The sequence below is a fragment of the Squalius cephalus genome, assembly GCF_949319135.1.
Source record: "Squalius cephalus genome assembly, chromosome: 1".
Taxonomy (NCBI): Eukaryota; Metazoa; Chordata; class Actinopteri; order Cypriniformes; family Leuciscidae; genus Squalius; species Squalius cephalus.
In genome coordinates, this window is record NC_137122.1 from 62,564,436 (window position 1) to 62,583,833 (window position 19,398).

General features: G+C 36.4%; 1 protein-coding gene across 3 annotated transcripts in view; it reads left to right on the forward strand.

The window, feature by feature from the left end:
- LOC307170726 (protein NLRC3-like) overlaps window positions 1–19,398 on the forward strand; it is a 148,618-nt gene that overhangs the window by 89,823 nt on the left and 39,397 nt on the right. For 2 of the 3 annotated variants that reach the window (XM_079891949.1, XM_079891950.1), the window contains exon 2: window positions 1,642–1,837. In XM_079891949.1, the coding sequence (XP_079748075.1) occupies window positions 1,692–1,837 (146 nt within the window). In that variant the 5' untranslated portion in view covers window positions 1,642–1,691. The remainder of the gene's footprint in view (window positions 1–1,641; window positions 1,838–19,398) is intronic. The other variant, XM_079891948.1, reaches the window with a different exon arrangement.

A 19,398-nucleotide genomic window follows, 5' to 3' on the forward strand; every position in this document is an offset into this window, starting at 1 on the left:
ACACCTGCGCTGTTTTGACAGTCTCCTGCACGGTCTCCGTGTCCTCTTTGCTTCGCGATTTTTCTCTGCGTGAGAAAATGGATGTGTGGCGTGAGAGTGTGTGAAAAGTGTCAATTGCGTGAGTTGGCAGCCCTGACTGTTCAGTGGTGCAGTAAGACTGGAGAAAGAAAGTGTGGTCATAGGATAAACACATTTCAGACGAGACCACTTTGGCAAGTTTACTTGAGTTTATTGAACACAATTTATCTTTGGCGGTATGGTTCCTTATGGGGGTTCTTGCTCCATAATTAATGACATATGTAGCTTTAGCATTAACCCCCCTATGGAACCATCAGCTTGAGCAATATACAGATGATTAAGACAGTTTAGTAATGTCTTTAAGCCGTGGTTAAACATGTAGACGTAGCAGTGAAGTCCGGGACGTCTATGCTGTAGCTTGCTATGAGGAAGGGTGTGTCTCGTCTCACGATGATGTCCGTGACTCTAGGACTTGGAAGCCTTGATAATCTGAAACAAAGAAGACAACAGCCAAAAGGTGCATGGAAATATGCTTCATACTTATAGTGGTGAGGGGGGGGGGGGGGGGGGGGGGGGTTGCGAGCAGTTTAAGCATATTTCCCGGGCGGAAGTGCCGCGTATATATATCCTTCCGGTCTAATAGGAGAACGGTAGTGGCTGGAGCAATTTGACAGCTGACCGCATCAGCTGATCGCAGCCTATGCCTACGTGGTCTGTCTGAACTGAAGCTGTGCTCGATAAACACATAAAATTAACATAATATTTACTTAAAGGAAAACTCTACCGTTTTTTGAAATAGGGCTTATTCACCTTCTTACCTACATTTAGATAGGTGGGCAAATGCATTTTTGTCTCAGTGCATGCATTGTTTTAGTTTGACAGGGTCGGCGCTAGCTTAGCTTAGCTTAATGAATGGAATCCTTTGTTGCCAGCTAGCATGTCATGAGTAAAAGTGATAAAAAAACCCCATCTAATTACTTCTTGTGGCCTGTGTATTCACAACGAGTACAAATAGCGATGCAGATTAACACTAGGCGATTTCCTAGGCAGATATTGACTTGGGACTATATTAGGGGGAAGCACAGGCGAAGCACTGCTACTTGGAAGTTGTGGGATTTCATGTGCTGTGTGATATCTCTGCGCCCAAGTAGCAATGCTTCGCCTGTGGGTTTTTTTTTTTTTTTTTTGATCACTTTTACTCAGGACATGCTATCTGGCAACAAAGGATTCCATTCATTAAGCTAAGCTAAGCTAGTGCCGACCCTGTTAAACTAAACCAATGCATGCACTGAGACAAAAATGCATTTGCCCACCTATCGAAATGCAGGAAAGAAGGTGAATAAGCCCTATTTTAAAAAACGGTGGAGTTTTCCTCCGCTTAATGCGAGGCGACTAAACGGATTGTGAAAAACACCTGCAAGAGTTCAGCAGTGTCATTAAAGTGAAGGTGAATCCAGTGTTTAAACGAGGATGCTGTGTTAAAAGTGTGAAAGTGTGGCCGACATGTTGCTCTACAAAACAACATTTTACAGTAACTGGAGAAAAACTGTTAATGTTATTAAGTGAATGAAATGTGTCAAAATTAATTTGTGTTTTGTGCATGTTTTCTGTGTCCACATACAGGTCTGAAAAGTCTGATAAAGGAGGAAGAGAAGGAGCAAACTGTATGTAAAATGAGTGTGTGTGAGGAGAGAGAGGAGTCTGTTCACACTCAGAGAGCAGCATCTCCAGGATTCAGCTGTGTGTCTATGAAGAGTAACATCTCCATGTTTGAGCTCCCTGATCTCAGTCATGGACCTGCTGTGACCTCTGACCCTGTGTGAGTAACATGAAGTTCAGGGCCGGTCCATATTCTGCTGGAGCCCTATACGAGATATTATATTATATTATATTATATTATATTATATTATATTATATTATATTATATTATATTATATTATATTCGTTGCCCCTAAAAACTACAATACTGGCAATTAAAACACACACGAACACAAGTGTGTGTATGGGTGCACAAATAGTTGTTAAAATAAAGGGTAAAAAGGCTATAATATATGTATCCAAATTGAATATATTTATAGATAATAGTCTTTGAATCCAGATAACTAATTAGCCTCATTCGCCTCTTACCTGGCGATCCTATTCTTAAACATAGACTGGAAAATTACATGATGGACGCTGAACTGTATTTTTCTTTTCTATTAATATAAAACCTGTGCCTGGGCACCTAAAACTGCAAGTCAAAGTGGTAAATCCAACCAAGTTGTCTTTCAAATTTGTCTCAAACTATCAATATGCTCTGGGAGTTTTAGGCGCAGTAGCCAATATGGCCGCTAGGTGACATTCAAACTCCATTAGGTGATTTAAAAACTTGAAGGGTTTTAATTTCATGAATGCTTCTGGCTACTGGCCTCTTTTGATAAAATACACATAGGGTTTTATTGCTGAAGTGAAATCAAGCAACAACAGAAGTAAATATAAAGTGTTAAGCCTACACCGAACTTGCATTAAATGTAAATAAAATTAAAAAGTTCCCACTAGTAGTCCGTTCCAGTTGAAATATTCTAAAGTAACTCTTCAAAATATTAAATAAACATCAATGACTCAAACAAATAGTAGTTATGATTCTTCTCCTCAATAAAAAATAACTATAACTGACAAAAATAAACAACATTGAAAGTCAGCTTATAACAATGAATTGACTAATTCACCGTTAATAAAAAAGCATGTTTAATTTTACACTATTTGACTTTAATACATAGATTTAATGCTCTGTATGTAATTATAAATGAGAAATGATACTTTTGTGTGCAGAGGGTTTATTCACCTTATTCCGGAAGTAGCACTGGGTGGCGCCATGCGCGTAATCTCACTTCCTGGTTTAGCTACTTAGCGCTTTGTTTGCCCTGGTCCAATCTGTTATTATCTGTCTTGATATATGTAGATAGACTATAATATTATAGCCAAATGCGTTGGCCTATGGTTATTAACAACTGCTGCAACGTACTAAAGTACATTTCACTTGAAGCTTTTGAAACAATGCCACAATCAAATTATTTAATAGCTGTGTCTTTCTAATAGCTATTACTTAGTTATGAAGATGTGCACAAACACTACTACATGTAAAGTTTGAAACATTATTACACCACAGTTTGTTTGCTTAATCACCAGATACATTTGCAGTGTATAGCCAACAGATGAGAAAACAAGTAATAAAAACTCTGTGAGTGTTTTAGCGCAATTTTCTCACGTCATGGGATCACAACACTAAGAGATAGTAAATGAAAGAGAAAATATAAAAATACCCCAAATCGCACGAAAATAACACCCAAAACACACATAATTAAATCGTGCATTTATTAGAACTAGTTTCGGTGAAGAAATGTCACTTTTCCATTTTCAGTGGAAAATGAATAGGAATTGTATTCTGTATTGGCGAAATATTTTAGTAACATATGATAATTACTCATGATAATTATATATTTCTCCAAATATACAACAATAGTTTTATAGGTGAAAAGGCAATATTTTTCTTATTTCTCTTCATATAAAGTTTTAATTAATTTTTGTAGCATAAAGGAAAGATTTTTGATCAATTCTTTTTTTCTAATATTATTTTAAATTTTAGAAGCTATCGATTGCAATTTGTTTCAACTCGATAGCTATTATGGTTGCAGAGAAATTTGCAAAAAACGGATTTTTTTCTGGAATTTCCAGGACATAACATAATGCCGAAAACCCGAAGTCTCTAGGTGGTCTGGTTGAGTAGATAGAAGTGCAAGATTGGTGCGCACAGACAGAACAGAAATCATGAGTTAACAATCGCAATTTTGTCCGGTGGAAAATTGCGCTAAAAATAGCCACGAACTGGTGTAGAAAGAAAGTAGAGCCTCAACTAGATGAACAAGAGGGTAACGTTAGCTTAGCTAACTGCTAGCTGCAATTTCTTATGGTTTGATCTCTAACACAAGTAATGGCTGTAAAATAAATCCAGCGACTGAATTCTAGAGGACCATAGCTTTCAAACAAGGTATAGCATGTGTATGTGTCCTGTAGTGAGACCATTACAACATTAGATGTTTGTGGCTAATGTAGGCTAAACACTACACATCGGCCGGGCTGCGATCAGACAGGCAGGCGGGTCATATAAACACCTAAAAGTCATTTAAAAATTACCCCGAGAAACAGTGCATTGCTGTGCTGTTGATACACACGTACATAGCACATTTGGCACAAATTAGCTTATCTTATGTGACATTTTATCAGTGAGACTTCTCTGCAGTTCTCATCGAAATTGAATGAGGGTCCGCTAAACCGGAAGTTGGTTTACAACGGAAGTACTGGACAGAAGTAAAAGTGGGCGGGGCGGAATAAGGTGAATAGAATGTTTCTAATTGTATTATTAGGGCTGCTTATGGCAAAAATCATAATCACGATTATTTTGTTCAATATTTAAATCACGGTGGGGTCGCTAGAGAGCAGGCCATGGAGTAAGCCACGTTTTGGGAAGCTCTGCTGAATTTTATTTAAAAACTTTATTTCTAGCGCATTACACTCTCCAAAAAGGTCTAAAATAGATATCCAAAGTTAAACATTAGATAGTCTGCAACTCTGACAGAGTTTGCTCAAAATAAAATAAAACAATGGCGAAAAATCTTCGACAATTTACCTACACGGGAAGAAACACGGCTAACAGCAAACAAGCCAGCATGACTGATGCTAAGACTGAACTTCTTACCTCGATGAAGGAAGACATATCTGCATTACTCAGGTCAGAACTGAAAGACGTCCTTGCAAGTGAATTTGAGGCCGTTAAAAGTGAAATACAGTCGGTCAAAACTGAAGTCGTCAATAGTATCTCACTGCTTCGCTCCGACCTGGACTCGGTGAAAACTACAGTCGCTGACATGGAACACAGTCTGACCACATGTTCGGATGATGTAGCGTGTCTTCAGACTACAGTTAACAAACTTCAAGCAGAAGTCTCAGATCTACAGAATAAGTGTCTCGACATGGAAGGGAGAATGAGGAGGTCGAATATCCGAATATTGAATGCACAGCAAAATCCCCAGTTGTTAAATTAACACCGAAAAGTGTGAATTATATAAACTCTGAGCAGAGTGTTAAACGAACACTGAAGCAGTGTTAAAGTTAATGAGATAATTAAGTGATTAATTGAGTTATGATTGAGCATTATTGAAGACACCTGATGTTTACAAGCAGAATCACTGAAGGAGAAAATCACAAATTGTAAGTTACCATTGTGGTGATGGGTGTTTGCTTTAGTTGGGCTCTTGACCATTATATGTTTACTTTAAATTTTGTTTGACTGCTGTTATTGATTTATAACAGTCAGATGAACAAAGAGACATTGGCCCTCATTTATCAAAAGTGCGTACACCAAATTTCCAGCGTACACCTGGCGTACACCCAAAACCACGGTGACTTTGAGATTTATCAATATGGACGTTGGCGTACGGCACGCTCAAATCCTACGCCAGCTCAGGAGGTGGTGTACGCACGTTTTGAGTGCGGGAATGCGCAGAAAAACAATTCCTAACACCACAAAACGCACTGACAAACTAAAAGATATGATATATTATGACCCACTGTAAAAAACATCATAGTAATTATAAACTTCAGTGTTTATTTTTGTGCAACATGGACTTCAATGTTTAATTTGTGTGATTTTACCAAAGCATTTGAATTGTAGGCATATGTATTCCTTAAGTTGCGAGCCTGTGCGCTTTACCTCACGTTTCAAGCCTTGTTTATACTTTCGCCTGGCTCCGCAGCGCGAGTCTCCGCAGACTGCGCGCGCACCTCCCCAAACGGACGAGGCGTTTATACTCGACGCGCTCGCCGTTGTACTATTCTTTGAAACGATGGTTAGGCCCGGCAGATGTGCTGGGTTTAGTAATGAAAGGCTTTCAATGACCAAAAAAATAATTCAGACTGACAAAATAATAAAAATGACATTCTTCTTCTTTTAAATAATAATAATAATAATACAAATAATAATAACGACATTCTTCTTCTAAATAACAATAAGCGTCATTAATAATAAAAATCTAGAAATCAATTTTGTTTCTTTCCACTTCCCTGGTTTCGCTTTCTCTTTCTCAAAGAAGTTTCTCTTCTTTGCCGTCTTCCGTGTGTCCATGGCGTAAAATGAGGGCGTGGGGGGAGCGGAGACTTGAATATATAGGGGCGTGTTATTCTAATGACGATCGTTTTCAGCCGCGGCATTTATCAAGGGCAGGTATTGCGTACACCTGTATTTCAAAGGTACGCACAGCTTCATAAATCAGGCGATGAGAGGAGTGTAAGCATAATCTTACGCCAATATATACGCCCGTTTCTACGCAAGAATGATAAATGAGGGCCAATGTGATCTGATGGTGTTAGTTATGTTTAGACATAATCATGTTGTGATCTGAAAAATCAAACTTATTGAGAGATGTGGTTTAACTTGATAATTACAGCAGCTCTGTGATTCTTCAACCTATGCTTTTCAGTATTTTTAATATAATCCAAAATATTTAATAATCATTGTTCTGATCAAAAGACTTTTAAATAAATTTATTTAGAAACACAGACATCAATAATCAGCCTGTGAATCTCAACAATGGTAACAATAACTTTTCCTCTGGCTGCCACCAATCACAACTCATTAATGGCTCCCATCATGCATTGCAGTATGAATAAATTATGAACTGAATTATCTTAGTAATTTCCTTTTCCTAATTGTATATTCTGCTCGTCACCATTGTTGAGATGCATATACTGAATCTTGATGTCTGTGTGTGCCTAAAAGAAAGATTTTTTTATTTTTTTTTCAAACAGTAATCCTTTGTACTATATCTAAAATTCTAGATATGTAGAATCTCGGTTATGCTGTAATCAACAACATAAATCTAAGTCAGAAATAAGGGTCTCATTGAGTTCAGTGAAGCTAATCAAGTTCAAATGATGATTGCCATAACATAATCATCAGATCACTTTTTTTTTTCTTTGTTCATCTGACTGTTATAATTCACTAACAGCATCCAAGCAAAATCTAAAGTAAACATATAATGGTCAAGAGCCCAACTAAAGCAAACACCCATCACCATAGTGGTAACTTACAATGTGTGATTTTCTCCTTCAGTGATTCTGTTTGTTAACATCAGGTGTCTTCAATAATGGTCAATCATAACTCAATTAATCACTTAATTAGCTCATTAAATTTAACACTGCTTCAGTGTTCATTTAATACTCTGCTCAGAGTTTATATAATTCACACTTTTCAGTGTTAATTTAACACTGGGGATTTTGCTGTGTGTGCCGGAGGATGCTGGGTCAGGTTCGCCATCTTTTGTCACCAAGCTGCTTAAAGATGTGTTTGCCATGGATAAAGATGTGATGGTAGACAGATCGCACCGAACTCCTCAACTGGAGAAAGCTAAGGGGACGCCTCGAGCCATTATCGCGAAGCTACACTATCACCAGGACTGCGTAGAGGTACTACGCCGTGCGAGGCAAGCGGGTGGTGCTTTGAAATACGGAGAACTGCCCATCTCAATATTTCCAGATTATCCCCCCACCGTGGCACGCGCAAGATCTGCATTCAACGAAGTTAAACAACTACTGAAAGACCGGTCAGATGTTCGCTATGGAGTCATTCACCCGGCGAAGTTTCGTATCACTTACAACGGGATTAGGAAGGACTTTCTTGATCCGAAACAAGCACTGTTATACGTCCAGTCGAACATCGTTGATGGAGGGAGACCCACCTCTAATGATGACTGAGAATTTGCAGAATAAAGGCCTAGCGTGGCACACTTCATTGTATACCTGTATATTAATGTTCTGGTGAGTGAAAGTACACTGTAAAAAATAAAATCGTAAAAAAACGGTCAATGACTGTCAGCTGCGGCTGCCAAACAAAAAACGTAAAAATAAAGTAAAATATCCTAATTTAAGTGCAAAAAACTTTTACAGAAATTTTCCTTAAATGTTTTACAGAAAAACACTGTTATTTTACAGCTATTTCCTGAATTATTGTGATCAAACACCTAGCCATTGAATAACAATTACAAGCAGCTTTTAAAGGAGAACTTGGTAACTTTTTTAACTTAATAAAACTGTCTAGAAATCATTTGGATGGTTAAACAACCTATTCTGGTGATATTGATGACTTTCCCTGCTCCCCCCAGCGTTCCCAGGTGGAAAACCAACCTTGCAACTTGGGGACTGCCGTCCCGGTAAGACAGAAATTGGAAGTCTTGTGAGAAGCGAGAACGAGAACGAGCGCGAGCGCGAAACACGAATTGCTTTACGGCAATTCGACATAAACACACACGCATGTATGATGTATTACCAGATTACCCACCTCTGTAGACATAGCTCCACACGATACAGTTGGCTTGCTCCGATCATAACAAACGCACATGAGCAGCGGTAGAGAGGGGCAGGAGGCTGCCGCAAGTGAGTTTTTTACGTCCGTGTTGTGAAATATACGCCCCCCCACAGCTGTAGGGGGAGCTCGTGGGGAAAACATGCGACAGCAAAAGGGAAAATCAGCGAAGAAGTGACTAGAGTTCGCTAGAGTTGCCGAGTTCTCCTTTAACTTTTATTTCTATTTGAACTTATTTTATTTTTTCAAGAATGCAGGCTATCAGCTTCTGAATGGACAATACTGTGTTACCTATAATGTTATAAAGAAGCGCTATCTTAATTTTGTTTAAACTTTTAGCAGAGCAACCTGTTGGAACTGGAGTTCCCTTTCGTAGTCACTCCGAGTTACGTCGGATGACGACGAATGGGGTTTCGCTTAGAAAGCCTCTCACCTTCGAGTATATAAAACGAGCCAATGGCAATGAAATGCCATGGGTCTGCGGAATTTGCATAGCGTAGGTCCGCCCCCCCCCCGCCCCCCCGGGGGTATATAAGGAAGTGCGCTAGCAACATGCAGATATGTCTTCGCTGAGGAGCCGAGACTGAACTCAGGCGTTCCAGCGGTACAGCGGAAGTGGCAGGGAGACGTAACGTCTCCGTTCCCGACTCAGGGAACGAGACGTTCCCTTTCGGTGTCACTCCAAGTTACGTCGGATGACGACGAATGGGGTTCCCAGTGTAATCACGCCACCTCTCGACTGTCTTCCAGTGCCCTGCGTAAGTCTGAGCTCCCTGTCGTGTGACTGGCATGGACGAAGGACTCCTACTTAACACAGGAATACCAAGGTACACTGGGAAGCATATCTCAGTGGAAATATGCAATTATGCCCAACCCGAAGGGGGGGACTTGGAATACACATATGACCGCTAAGGGCTGCATATGGAGAATCACTGGGGTGTCCAGCCGCAGGTGGAATATTTCAACCCCAGCGGTGGCAAGGTGGCTTGCCAAGGGAAAGACACATGCTCAAAGAGGCTTACAGTGGAAATACACATGTGGGGGTCGCCCGGAGGGGGAACCATGCACATGGAGGCACCTAGCCAAGCGCGGAAGCTGCCGGTGGCATAACTCTGGCGTTGACGTCAACAGTGCTGGAGGAGACTCGGGGCTTATGAGGCTCACCTGAGGAAAATATCGCAGTATTTTCTATTCTAAATATTAATGTTCAGCAATTTCACTTAAATGGTAAAATAACCTATTGAAATGAAAATAACCTATTAATTGTTTTTAAGTGAAATTACTGAACTTAAATATACAAGCTTGATAAAAATTATCATTCTAGAAGAAAATTTCAGATGGCACTTAGAGGCTTTTGCATCTGAACTCTTCATATATATAACTAACTCAAGAGTATTAGTAGACTGTTAAAATAAGTTGACATGTATAATAAAGTGTTAGCAGAAATTATACAGTCTACTCATACTCATACTCTATTGACTTGTAGTTCACATGTAGTTGCAAAGTAACTTCTGGTTAGTAGAATGTCTAAAGTGAACCATCGAAATAGTTACCACAGTTTATTTCTTTAGCACTTTTTAGAATAAAAAACTGTTTAAAAGCAGCTTAACAGAAGATGTATGTATCATATATGCACAAAACAGCATAATTATTTTGATTAATGCCAATATTATTTGTGGTTCAGATCGATGATGTTGCTATCAGTGAAGAGTCTGATCAGTGGTGCATAGTTCAACGATTTGGTGTTTCCCGAAACCATCGTTCCAACGAACGTTTGCAAACAGCATCGCAAACTTGTGTGGTTGGAACGACAGCTCTCGAGCTGTGGTTAGAAGCATAGTTTCTAGTTTACATGAGATGTAGACTGAATAAATCCTTATCTTTAGCAAAATAAGCAAGCTGACATTCAGTACAACCTGTGTTATTTATTTAGAATACATACAAATGTAATTTACGTCTTTTAGTTTGTTAAGAGATTTAACCCTTGTGTGGTGTTCAAAACCCTATAACCCCCGGGATCTTCCCGGTCAAAAATGACCGGACTATAAAAAATAGCTTATAAATCTCTCATTATACTATATTTTCACCCAATATTGGATTCAATCTTTTTGTCAACTTGTTCTCTTTCAATTAGGACTGGTTTTATATTTCTATTTGCATCTAATTAATCGTAGGCCTCATTTATTTGACAGTAGGGATCTCATTTTTTGAGTAAAAAAAACATTATTTTTGAATAATTTTGGAAATATTAAATAAAATCTGAAGAAAATTGGCACTGTTTATCACACTAGTCTACTTTAATTTTTCACCAGGAATTTTGTTTTGAAAAACTTTTATTTTGTACAATATGGCACATTGTCACACTTGTGGTCTTCCCGGTCAAAAATGACCGGCCTACAAAAAATTGCTTATAAATCACTCGTTACGCAATATTATCACCCAATTTTGGATTCTATATTTTTGTCAACTTGTTTTCTTTCAATTAGAACTGGTTTTATATTTCTATTTGCATCTGAATAATCGAAGGCCTCATTTATTTGACAGTAGGGATCTCATTTTTTGAGTAAAAAAAAACATTATATTTGAATAATTTTGGAAATATTAAATAAAATCTGAAGAAAATTGGCACTGTTTATCAGACTAGTCTACTTTAATTTTTCACCAGGAATTTTGTTTTGAAAAACTTTTATTTTGTACAAAATGGCACATTGTCACACTTGTGGTCTTCCCGGTCAAAAATGACCGGCCTACAAAAAATTGCTTATAAATCACTCGTTATGCAATATTATCACCCAATTTTGGATTCAATCGTTTTGTCAACTTGTTTTCTTTCAATTAGGACTGGTTTTATATTTCTATTTGCATCTGAATAATCATAGGCCTCATTTATTTGACAGTAGGCATCTAATTTTTTGAGTAAAAAAAACAATATTTTTGAATAATTTTGGAAATATTAAATAAAATCTGAAGAAAATTGGCACTGTTGATCACACTAGTCTACTTTAATATTTCACCAGGAATTTTGTTTTGAAAAACTTTTATTTTGTACAAAATGGCACATTGTCACACTTGTGGTCTTCCCGGTCAAAAATGACCGGACTACACAAAATAGCTTATAAATCACTTGTTATGTTGTATTATCACCCAATATTGGATTCAATCTTTTTGTCAACTTGTTCTCTTTCAATTAGGGCTGGTTTTATATTTCTATTTGCATCTGATTAACCGTAGGCCTCATTTATTTGAGAGTAGGCATCTCATTTTTTGAGTAAAAAAAACATTATTTTTGAATAATTTTGGAAATATTAAATAAAATCTGAAGAAAATTGGCACTGTTGATCACACTAGTCTACTTTAATTTTTCACCAGGAATTAGATTTTGAAAAACTTTTATTTTGTACAAAATGGCACAGAGTTACACTTGTGGTGTTCCACTGGGCCATTGAGGGCCATTGTTTCAATGGGCCATTGAAAGTGAATGGGAGAGACTGAAAAGTTTTCAGGAGCATGTTCATTGTTTATGTACACATATGTGCATGTGATGGATTATGGTGAGTTTGGGCTCTTTTTAATCTTAACAATCTCATGTAAATAATGATGTGCCATTTTTCACAATTTATGCATGCTTCATTGAGTTATGAGTTAAAACGCGACATAAGTGCTAGGCTACATCTATATTCAAGGCTCTGTGAGCGCCTGTGGGGGTTTGTGTGTTACAACTCCATTAGGAATATCTTTAGATCTGAGTGATGGATTATGCTGAGTTTGGGCTCTTTTTAATTGTGATAGTCTACTCAAAATAATGATGTACATTTTTCTACGATCTGTGCATGCTTTGTGAAGTTATGAGCGAAAACCAAACGTGAGAGCTTCATGAGTATATACTTGGCTAGGTGCGTCTGTGGTATTTTTTGTGTTAAAACGCCATGAGGAATATCTTTAGATCTGAGTGATGGATTATGCTGAGTTTGGGCTCTTTTTAATCGTGAGCTCCTGCTGTAAATAACCATGTTTCATTTTTCATGATCGATGTATGTTTCATGAATATACGAGTAAAAAGGCCAAGTCTAAGCTACCTTGCTTGGCTATGTGAGTCTGTGTGTCTGTGGTATTTTTTGTGTTAGAACTCCATGAGGAATATATTTAGTTCTGTGTGATGGATTATGTTGAGTTTGGACTCATTTTAATTGTAAGCATCTGCTGTAAATAATGATGTGTCATTTTCCACAATCGGAGCATGTTTCATGAAGTTACGAGCGGAAATGTGTCTAAAATTCCATCATCCATATATGGTTTACACATGGGTCTCTTGAAGGGCTTCTTTTACAAAAACCTCGCTCAAGTTTAATAAAAAGCCTGAAACAATTATGCTTGCTGTATTCTACTCATTGAGACCTTTCAAATGACATATGACACAGGACTATCTGAGCTGTATGATGTATTTGACATATTGCTGAATGTAGTACAAAAAAGTAGTTTATAAATTATGAATTTGTTTTTTTTTATTTATCAGCAAATAACTCAGCACTACTTAGGAGTTTATCAAATTGGCTACATTCATTGTAAATGTCAGACTCTAAGCTTTCAAATGACACCTATTTTAAGTTGATCAAGGTAAAAGTTTTGAAAAATATTATGATTATTTATTTCGCAGCTAGGTGGCGCCTGCGGGTGGTACACTCTGTTTTAGAGAGATAACTCGGCTCTCGTTAGGAGTTGATCAAAGTGATTAGATGCATTAAAAAGCTGAGATTCTAAGCTTTAAAATGATACCTATTTTGTGTTGTTCCATTCATTGTTTGCATTGGTCTCTCCCATTCACTTTCAATGGCCCATTGAAACAATGGCCCACAATGGCCCTCAATGGCCCAGTGGAACACCACAAGTGTAACTCTGTGCCATATTGTAAAAAATAAAAGTTTTTCAAAACCAAATTCCTGGTGAAAAATTAAAGTACACTAGTGTGATCAACAGTGCCAATTTTCTTCAGATTTTATTTTATTTTCCCAAAATTATTCAAAAATATAAAATTTTTTTACTCAAAAATTGAGATGCCTACTCTCAAATAAATGAGGCCTACAATTAATCAGATGCAAATAGAAATATAAAACCAGTCCTAATTGAAAGAGAACAAGTTGACAAAAAGATTGAATCCAATATTGGGTGATAATATTGCATAAAGAGTGATTTATAAGCAATTTTTTGTAGGCCGGTCATTTTTGACCGGGAAGACCACAAGTGTGACAATGTGCCATTTTGTACAAAATAAAAGTTTTTCAAAACAAAATTCCTGGTGAAATATTAAAGTAGACTAGTGTGATCAACAGTGCCAATTTTCTTCAGATTTTATTTAAAATTTCCAAAATTATTCAAAAATAATGTTTTTTTTACTCAAAAAATGAGATGCCTACTGTCAAATAAATGAGGCCTACGATTAATCAGATGCAAATAGAAATATAAAACCAGTCCTAATTGAAAGAGAACAAGTTGACAAAACGATTGAATCCAATATTGGGTGATAATATTGCATAACAAGTGATTTCTAAGCAATTTCTTGTAGTCCGGTCATTTTTGACCGGGAAGACCACAAGTGTAACAAGGTGAAAAAATCCCCCCTAAAAAAGTAAGAAAATTGTCAAAAAACATTTGAGAAGTAGTTATACCATCTGTGAATAAAGTCACTAAGTTTCAGTCCAAAGCGATAACATTAACTAGTATTTTGGGGTAAAAGAAAATTCTCTCCGGGTCAAAATGACCCGAACACCACACAAGGGTTAAAGCACCGTTTTTGAAGACTGCGCATGTGCGAACGTGCTCTACTATGTAAGAACGAGCCAAATATTGAGTCTGGTAATAAAGCAAAATAACTGAGAAAAATTAGAAATGGTCTTCAGATGCCATGTCTGTAACTTATATGACAAAATCTAGCGTTAATTCAATCTCAAACAGATTAATTAAAATAAGTTATTAGTCCACCACGTGCGAGACGTCATAAACCAACTTGGTTGAACGATACTTTGCGACATACGGTTTTGGGAAACAGTCGTGACTAGCTAGTTGATTTCTACAACGATGCATCGTACTATGGTAGTTAAGCAGCAAGCTATATAGTTGTACGGGAAACGCACCCCAGAGCAGCATCTAAAACTTCTCTAGGCCGACAGAGCTGATGATATTGATCAAACGCTGCTGTCTGAGATTATTGTTATGTTGAGGGTCTAAACACTGTCAAACTGTTGTGTAGTGAAGGTGAACTCAGGTCTGCAGTTTTAATACTAGTATTGATCTAATATTAACTGATCTAGTTGATCTAGTATGTTTTTCTGGCTGCCTCTAGAATCTCACTCTCTATTCAGAGCCATTTGCTCTTTATGCATAGTATATGATTGCAGAATAAATACATGTTTTTATTGAATATTGATGGATTAATACATTTTGTGGAAAAAATAAATCATTAAAGTGGTTTGTTTTGGTAAAAACTCATATATATGTATGAGGTGGCAATAACCTTTAAGCCTTTGACCCCCAACTATCCAGAGTCTGGGTAAAAAAATAAAAATAAAAAATACCTTATTGCCGCCTCATACAGTTATAATAATATTTAAAAGACTCACCAGGATGGAGCAAAAGGCCCCCAGTATTGATACAAATACTTTAGCAATAAAGTAATGTGTTTTGCATAATATCAAAGTTAATACTTGTTCAAAACAATCACTTTAGTTCTGTTTATTTAATAAATAAAGGAAATGCATTTTTGTTTATACTGTCATTAAAATTAAACTGTTCAATTTAAAAACACAGAAAAAAATATTTAAAAACTAAAGATTCTGAAAGCTTTGAAGGAGATCCCATAAACAAATTATATTGGGTTTACAGTAGTAACAATAATTGTGATATTTTATTATATGATTAATATAATTTATATATATATATATATATATATATATATATATATATATATAATGGTTTCATTATGAATATGATGATTATCTCTAAGTTGGACACCCAACTTAATACGATATTTACCATCTGAATCAAAACATGTCATGTCAACAAATGGAAAAGTAAGCCAGCTGTTGATTATCATGTTATTTTATTTTCTTTTTTTTTTTTGCCTAATTATGTTAGCAACAGCAAACTTTACATATTCTTCAGAATAACTGTTGATTTAAGGATCATCTGTCACCATTTACAAGTAAATCAATTACATGTAATCATTTCACATGAACACTGCTTTTTCTTCATGTCAGTGTTTCTGTAATATTTTAAAATAATGGTTTCTGTTAAATCTGGTTAAAAATTTTAGCCGCCTTTCTCTTTTATTCGAACATTTTGACTACTGAAATATTGATGTCTCATTACTTTTAATATGCAGGTCATTATCTGCCCCCAAATGCCTGATGTTCATTATTAATTAACAGTTTGTTGGCAACATGGGTAAATAAAACCTGTGCGGGAACATGCGAGGATCTCCATGTGTGATATTAGGAAGTCAGTTTCTTTTTTTTTCTTTTTTTTTTATTGGAATATGCAGGATGTACATAAATTGGGATCACAAACAGGGAAAACAAATAAACAAACAAACAAACGAGCAAAACAAAACCAATACAGTCAGGAACTGACAGATGCGTGCATTTGTGTGTGTGCGTGTGTGCATGTGTGCATGTAAAGGTAACTGGGTGGACGTATCACAGTATATACTTTGAAGAACAAGAGATAGAGAGGAAAAAAAAGGAAGATATATATATACAAATAAACATACATACATAAACATGTATAAGTCAGTATATGAAAACAAATAACAGATATAAATAAAACAAATATAAAGAAATCAATCAGTGGTAAGGAGTGACTACTAAAAATACTATAACGTCTACTACTACAACTACTACTTCAACAACCACAACTACTACTAGTCTCTACTTTTACAATAACTGATACAACTACAACCACAACTACTACTACAATATACTACTACATTAACTGCAACTACTACTTCAACAACCACAACTACTACTACAGTCTCTACTTCTACAATAACTGCTACAACTACAACCACAACTACTACTACAATCTCTATTACTACATTAACTGCAACTACTACTTCAACAACCACAACTACTACTACAATCTCTACTACTACAATAACTGCTACAACTACAACCACAACTACTACTACAATCTCTATTACTACATTAACTGCAACTACTACTTCAACAACCACAACTACTACTACAATCTCTACTACTACAATAACTGCTACAACTACAACCACAACTACTACTACAATCTCTACTACTACATTAACTGCAACTACTACTTCAACAACCACAACTACTACTACAATCTCTACTACTACAATAACTGCTACAACTACAACCACAACTACTACTACAATCTCTACTACTACATTAACTGCTACTACTACTACACCAGCAACTTGAATAATGACAATGGTATAAACACTCGATAGTAATGATAATAAGATAACAGAAGGACAAATCAGAACAGTGATAATAGTAATGAAAACAAAAGTATAAGTAGTAATATTAATGATAGTAATGATATTAATGATAGTAATGAAGAGGTGGGGGGAGGTTGGGAAATCAGGGAGAGGACAAATAATAATAATAATAATAATAATAATAATAATAATAATAATAATAATAATAATAATAATAATTAGAGGAAAAGGAAAGAGCAAAAAAATAAAAATAAAATAAAAAAATAAAAATAAGGAGTATATATATATATATATATATATATATATATATATATATATATATATATATATATATATATATACACATATACATACACACATATATATACACACATATTACAATAATAATCATAAAATAACATCAGTCCAGTGCAATGCCCAGGTTGCCATGCCCCCGTCACCCTTACCCTCTGAGTGAAGATTTCTTTTTTTCTTCTCTCTTTTTTTTTTCCTTCTCTCCCCTTCCTTTCTCCCTTCCCTTCCCTTCTTTTCCTTCTTTCTTCTCCTCTTTCCCTTCTTCCTTCTCACCTCCCCCCCTCCTATTTTTTCCTTTTTTTTTCCTTTGCTCTTTCAATCTGTGGAAAAAAAAAAAGGTTGGGTAATAAAGCAGTACGTAAACTTTCTCTTTTTTTCCCTTTTCCTTCTCCTCCTCCCCCTTCCCCTCTTCCTCTTTTCCTTTCCTCTTTTTTCCCCCCTTCCCTCCTTCCTCCTTCCCCTTCCCCCTCCCTTCCCATTCCCTCTTTCCCCCTTTTCCCTTCCCTTGGATATTTAATTTAAGTATTAGACACAGTTTCCATCTCTTCCTAACCCTAATTGACGATTTGATTTGTAAATATTCCAAGAAGCAATTACTCCCGATGCTGTATGTCTGGGCTATATGGGAAAATGGTGCCAGGTTGTTGTTATTAATAATATGCTGTAGTTGTGTGATTCCCTTATCTGCCCATGTGCGAAAGTTTAGTGGCTTCTTGTTAGCTAAAAAATCTCGGTTATTCCAAATTGGGGTGTATTTACATGGTATGAGTGGGGAATTTGTGATCTGATGGAACTTCCACCAGGCTGTCAGAGTTGCTCCTATTGTTGGCATTTTAAAACAGTGATGTTTTTTGATTGTTTGACTGTGAAAAGGTAATTCTGAGATGCTAATGTCTTTGCAGATTGATTGTTCAATATCTTGCCATGTGTATTCTGAAGAGTTAGGTTGAATCCATTTGTATATGTTTTGGAGTTGATTTGCCAGAAAATAATTATAAAAATGTGGTGCCTCTAATCCACCTTGTGATTTTGGTTTCTGTAGGGTTGTTAATTTGATTCTTGGGGTCTTGTTTTTCCAGTAGAATTTTGTAATAATTGAATCTAAAGATTTGAACCAGATACGAGTGGGCTGTGTTGGAATCATTGAAAATAAGTAGTTTATTTTTGGGAGTATAGACATTTTTGTTACTGATATTCTGCCCATGATTGATAATGGTAAATTCATCCAACGTTGAATATCGTCATCTATTTTTTTAAGTAATGGGGTATAGATGAGTGCAAACAACTCTGGCAGCTTGGCGGGAACATTGATTCCCAAATATGTGATGTGATTGGTGCACAAAGGGATTTTTGATGTTTGGGATGTCACATCCACACTGGTGGAATTTAATGGAAGTATAGCTGATTTATTCCAGTTAATTGAGTATTCAAAAATGTTTGAAAAGGTATCAATGAGTTTTATTGTTTCTTGTAATGATTTTTGGGGGTTTTGTAAGTATAATAATATATCATCAGCGTAAAGACTTATTTTATGGTGTATGTTTAATGTTTGAATTCCTTTGATGTAGTTGTTTTGACGGACAGCTGCTGCAAGCGGTTCGATGAATATGGTGAATAGAGATGGAGAGAGTGGGCATCCTTGTCTAGTTCCCCGGTGTAGAGTGAAGCTGCGTGATGTTAGTCCGTTAGTAATGACAGTGGCTGAGGGTGATGTGTAGAGAATTTTAACCCAGTTGATGAATGACTCCCCAAAACCAAACCTCTCTAATGTGGAAAACAGGAATTTCCAGTTTACTTTATCAAATGCTTTTTCCGCATCAAGAGTGACTATGACAGATTTGTTTTTGTTTATTGATGAGTGGTGAATTAGGTTTATGAGTCTGCGGGTATTGTTTGATGCTTGTCTACCTTTAATGAAACCGGTTTGGTCGGGATGGATTATAGTTGGCATGATTTTTTTCTATTCTATGGGAAAGAGCTTTAGCAATTATTTTAGTGTCTACGTTAATTAGTGAGATTGGGCGATAACTTGACGGTAATGTTGGATCTTTATTGGGTTTGAGGAGTGCAATTGTGGCTGTGTTCATGGTGTCTGGAAGTTTTGATTTTTGTTTTGATCAACCGTATGAAAAGTGGTGATAAGATAGACCAAAATTGTTTGTAGAACTCAGCAGGGAAGCCATCAGGACCTGGTGATTTATTGTTGGGCATGTGTTTAAGAGCATTA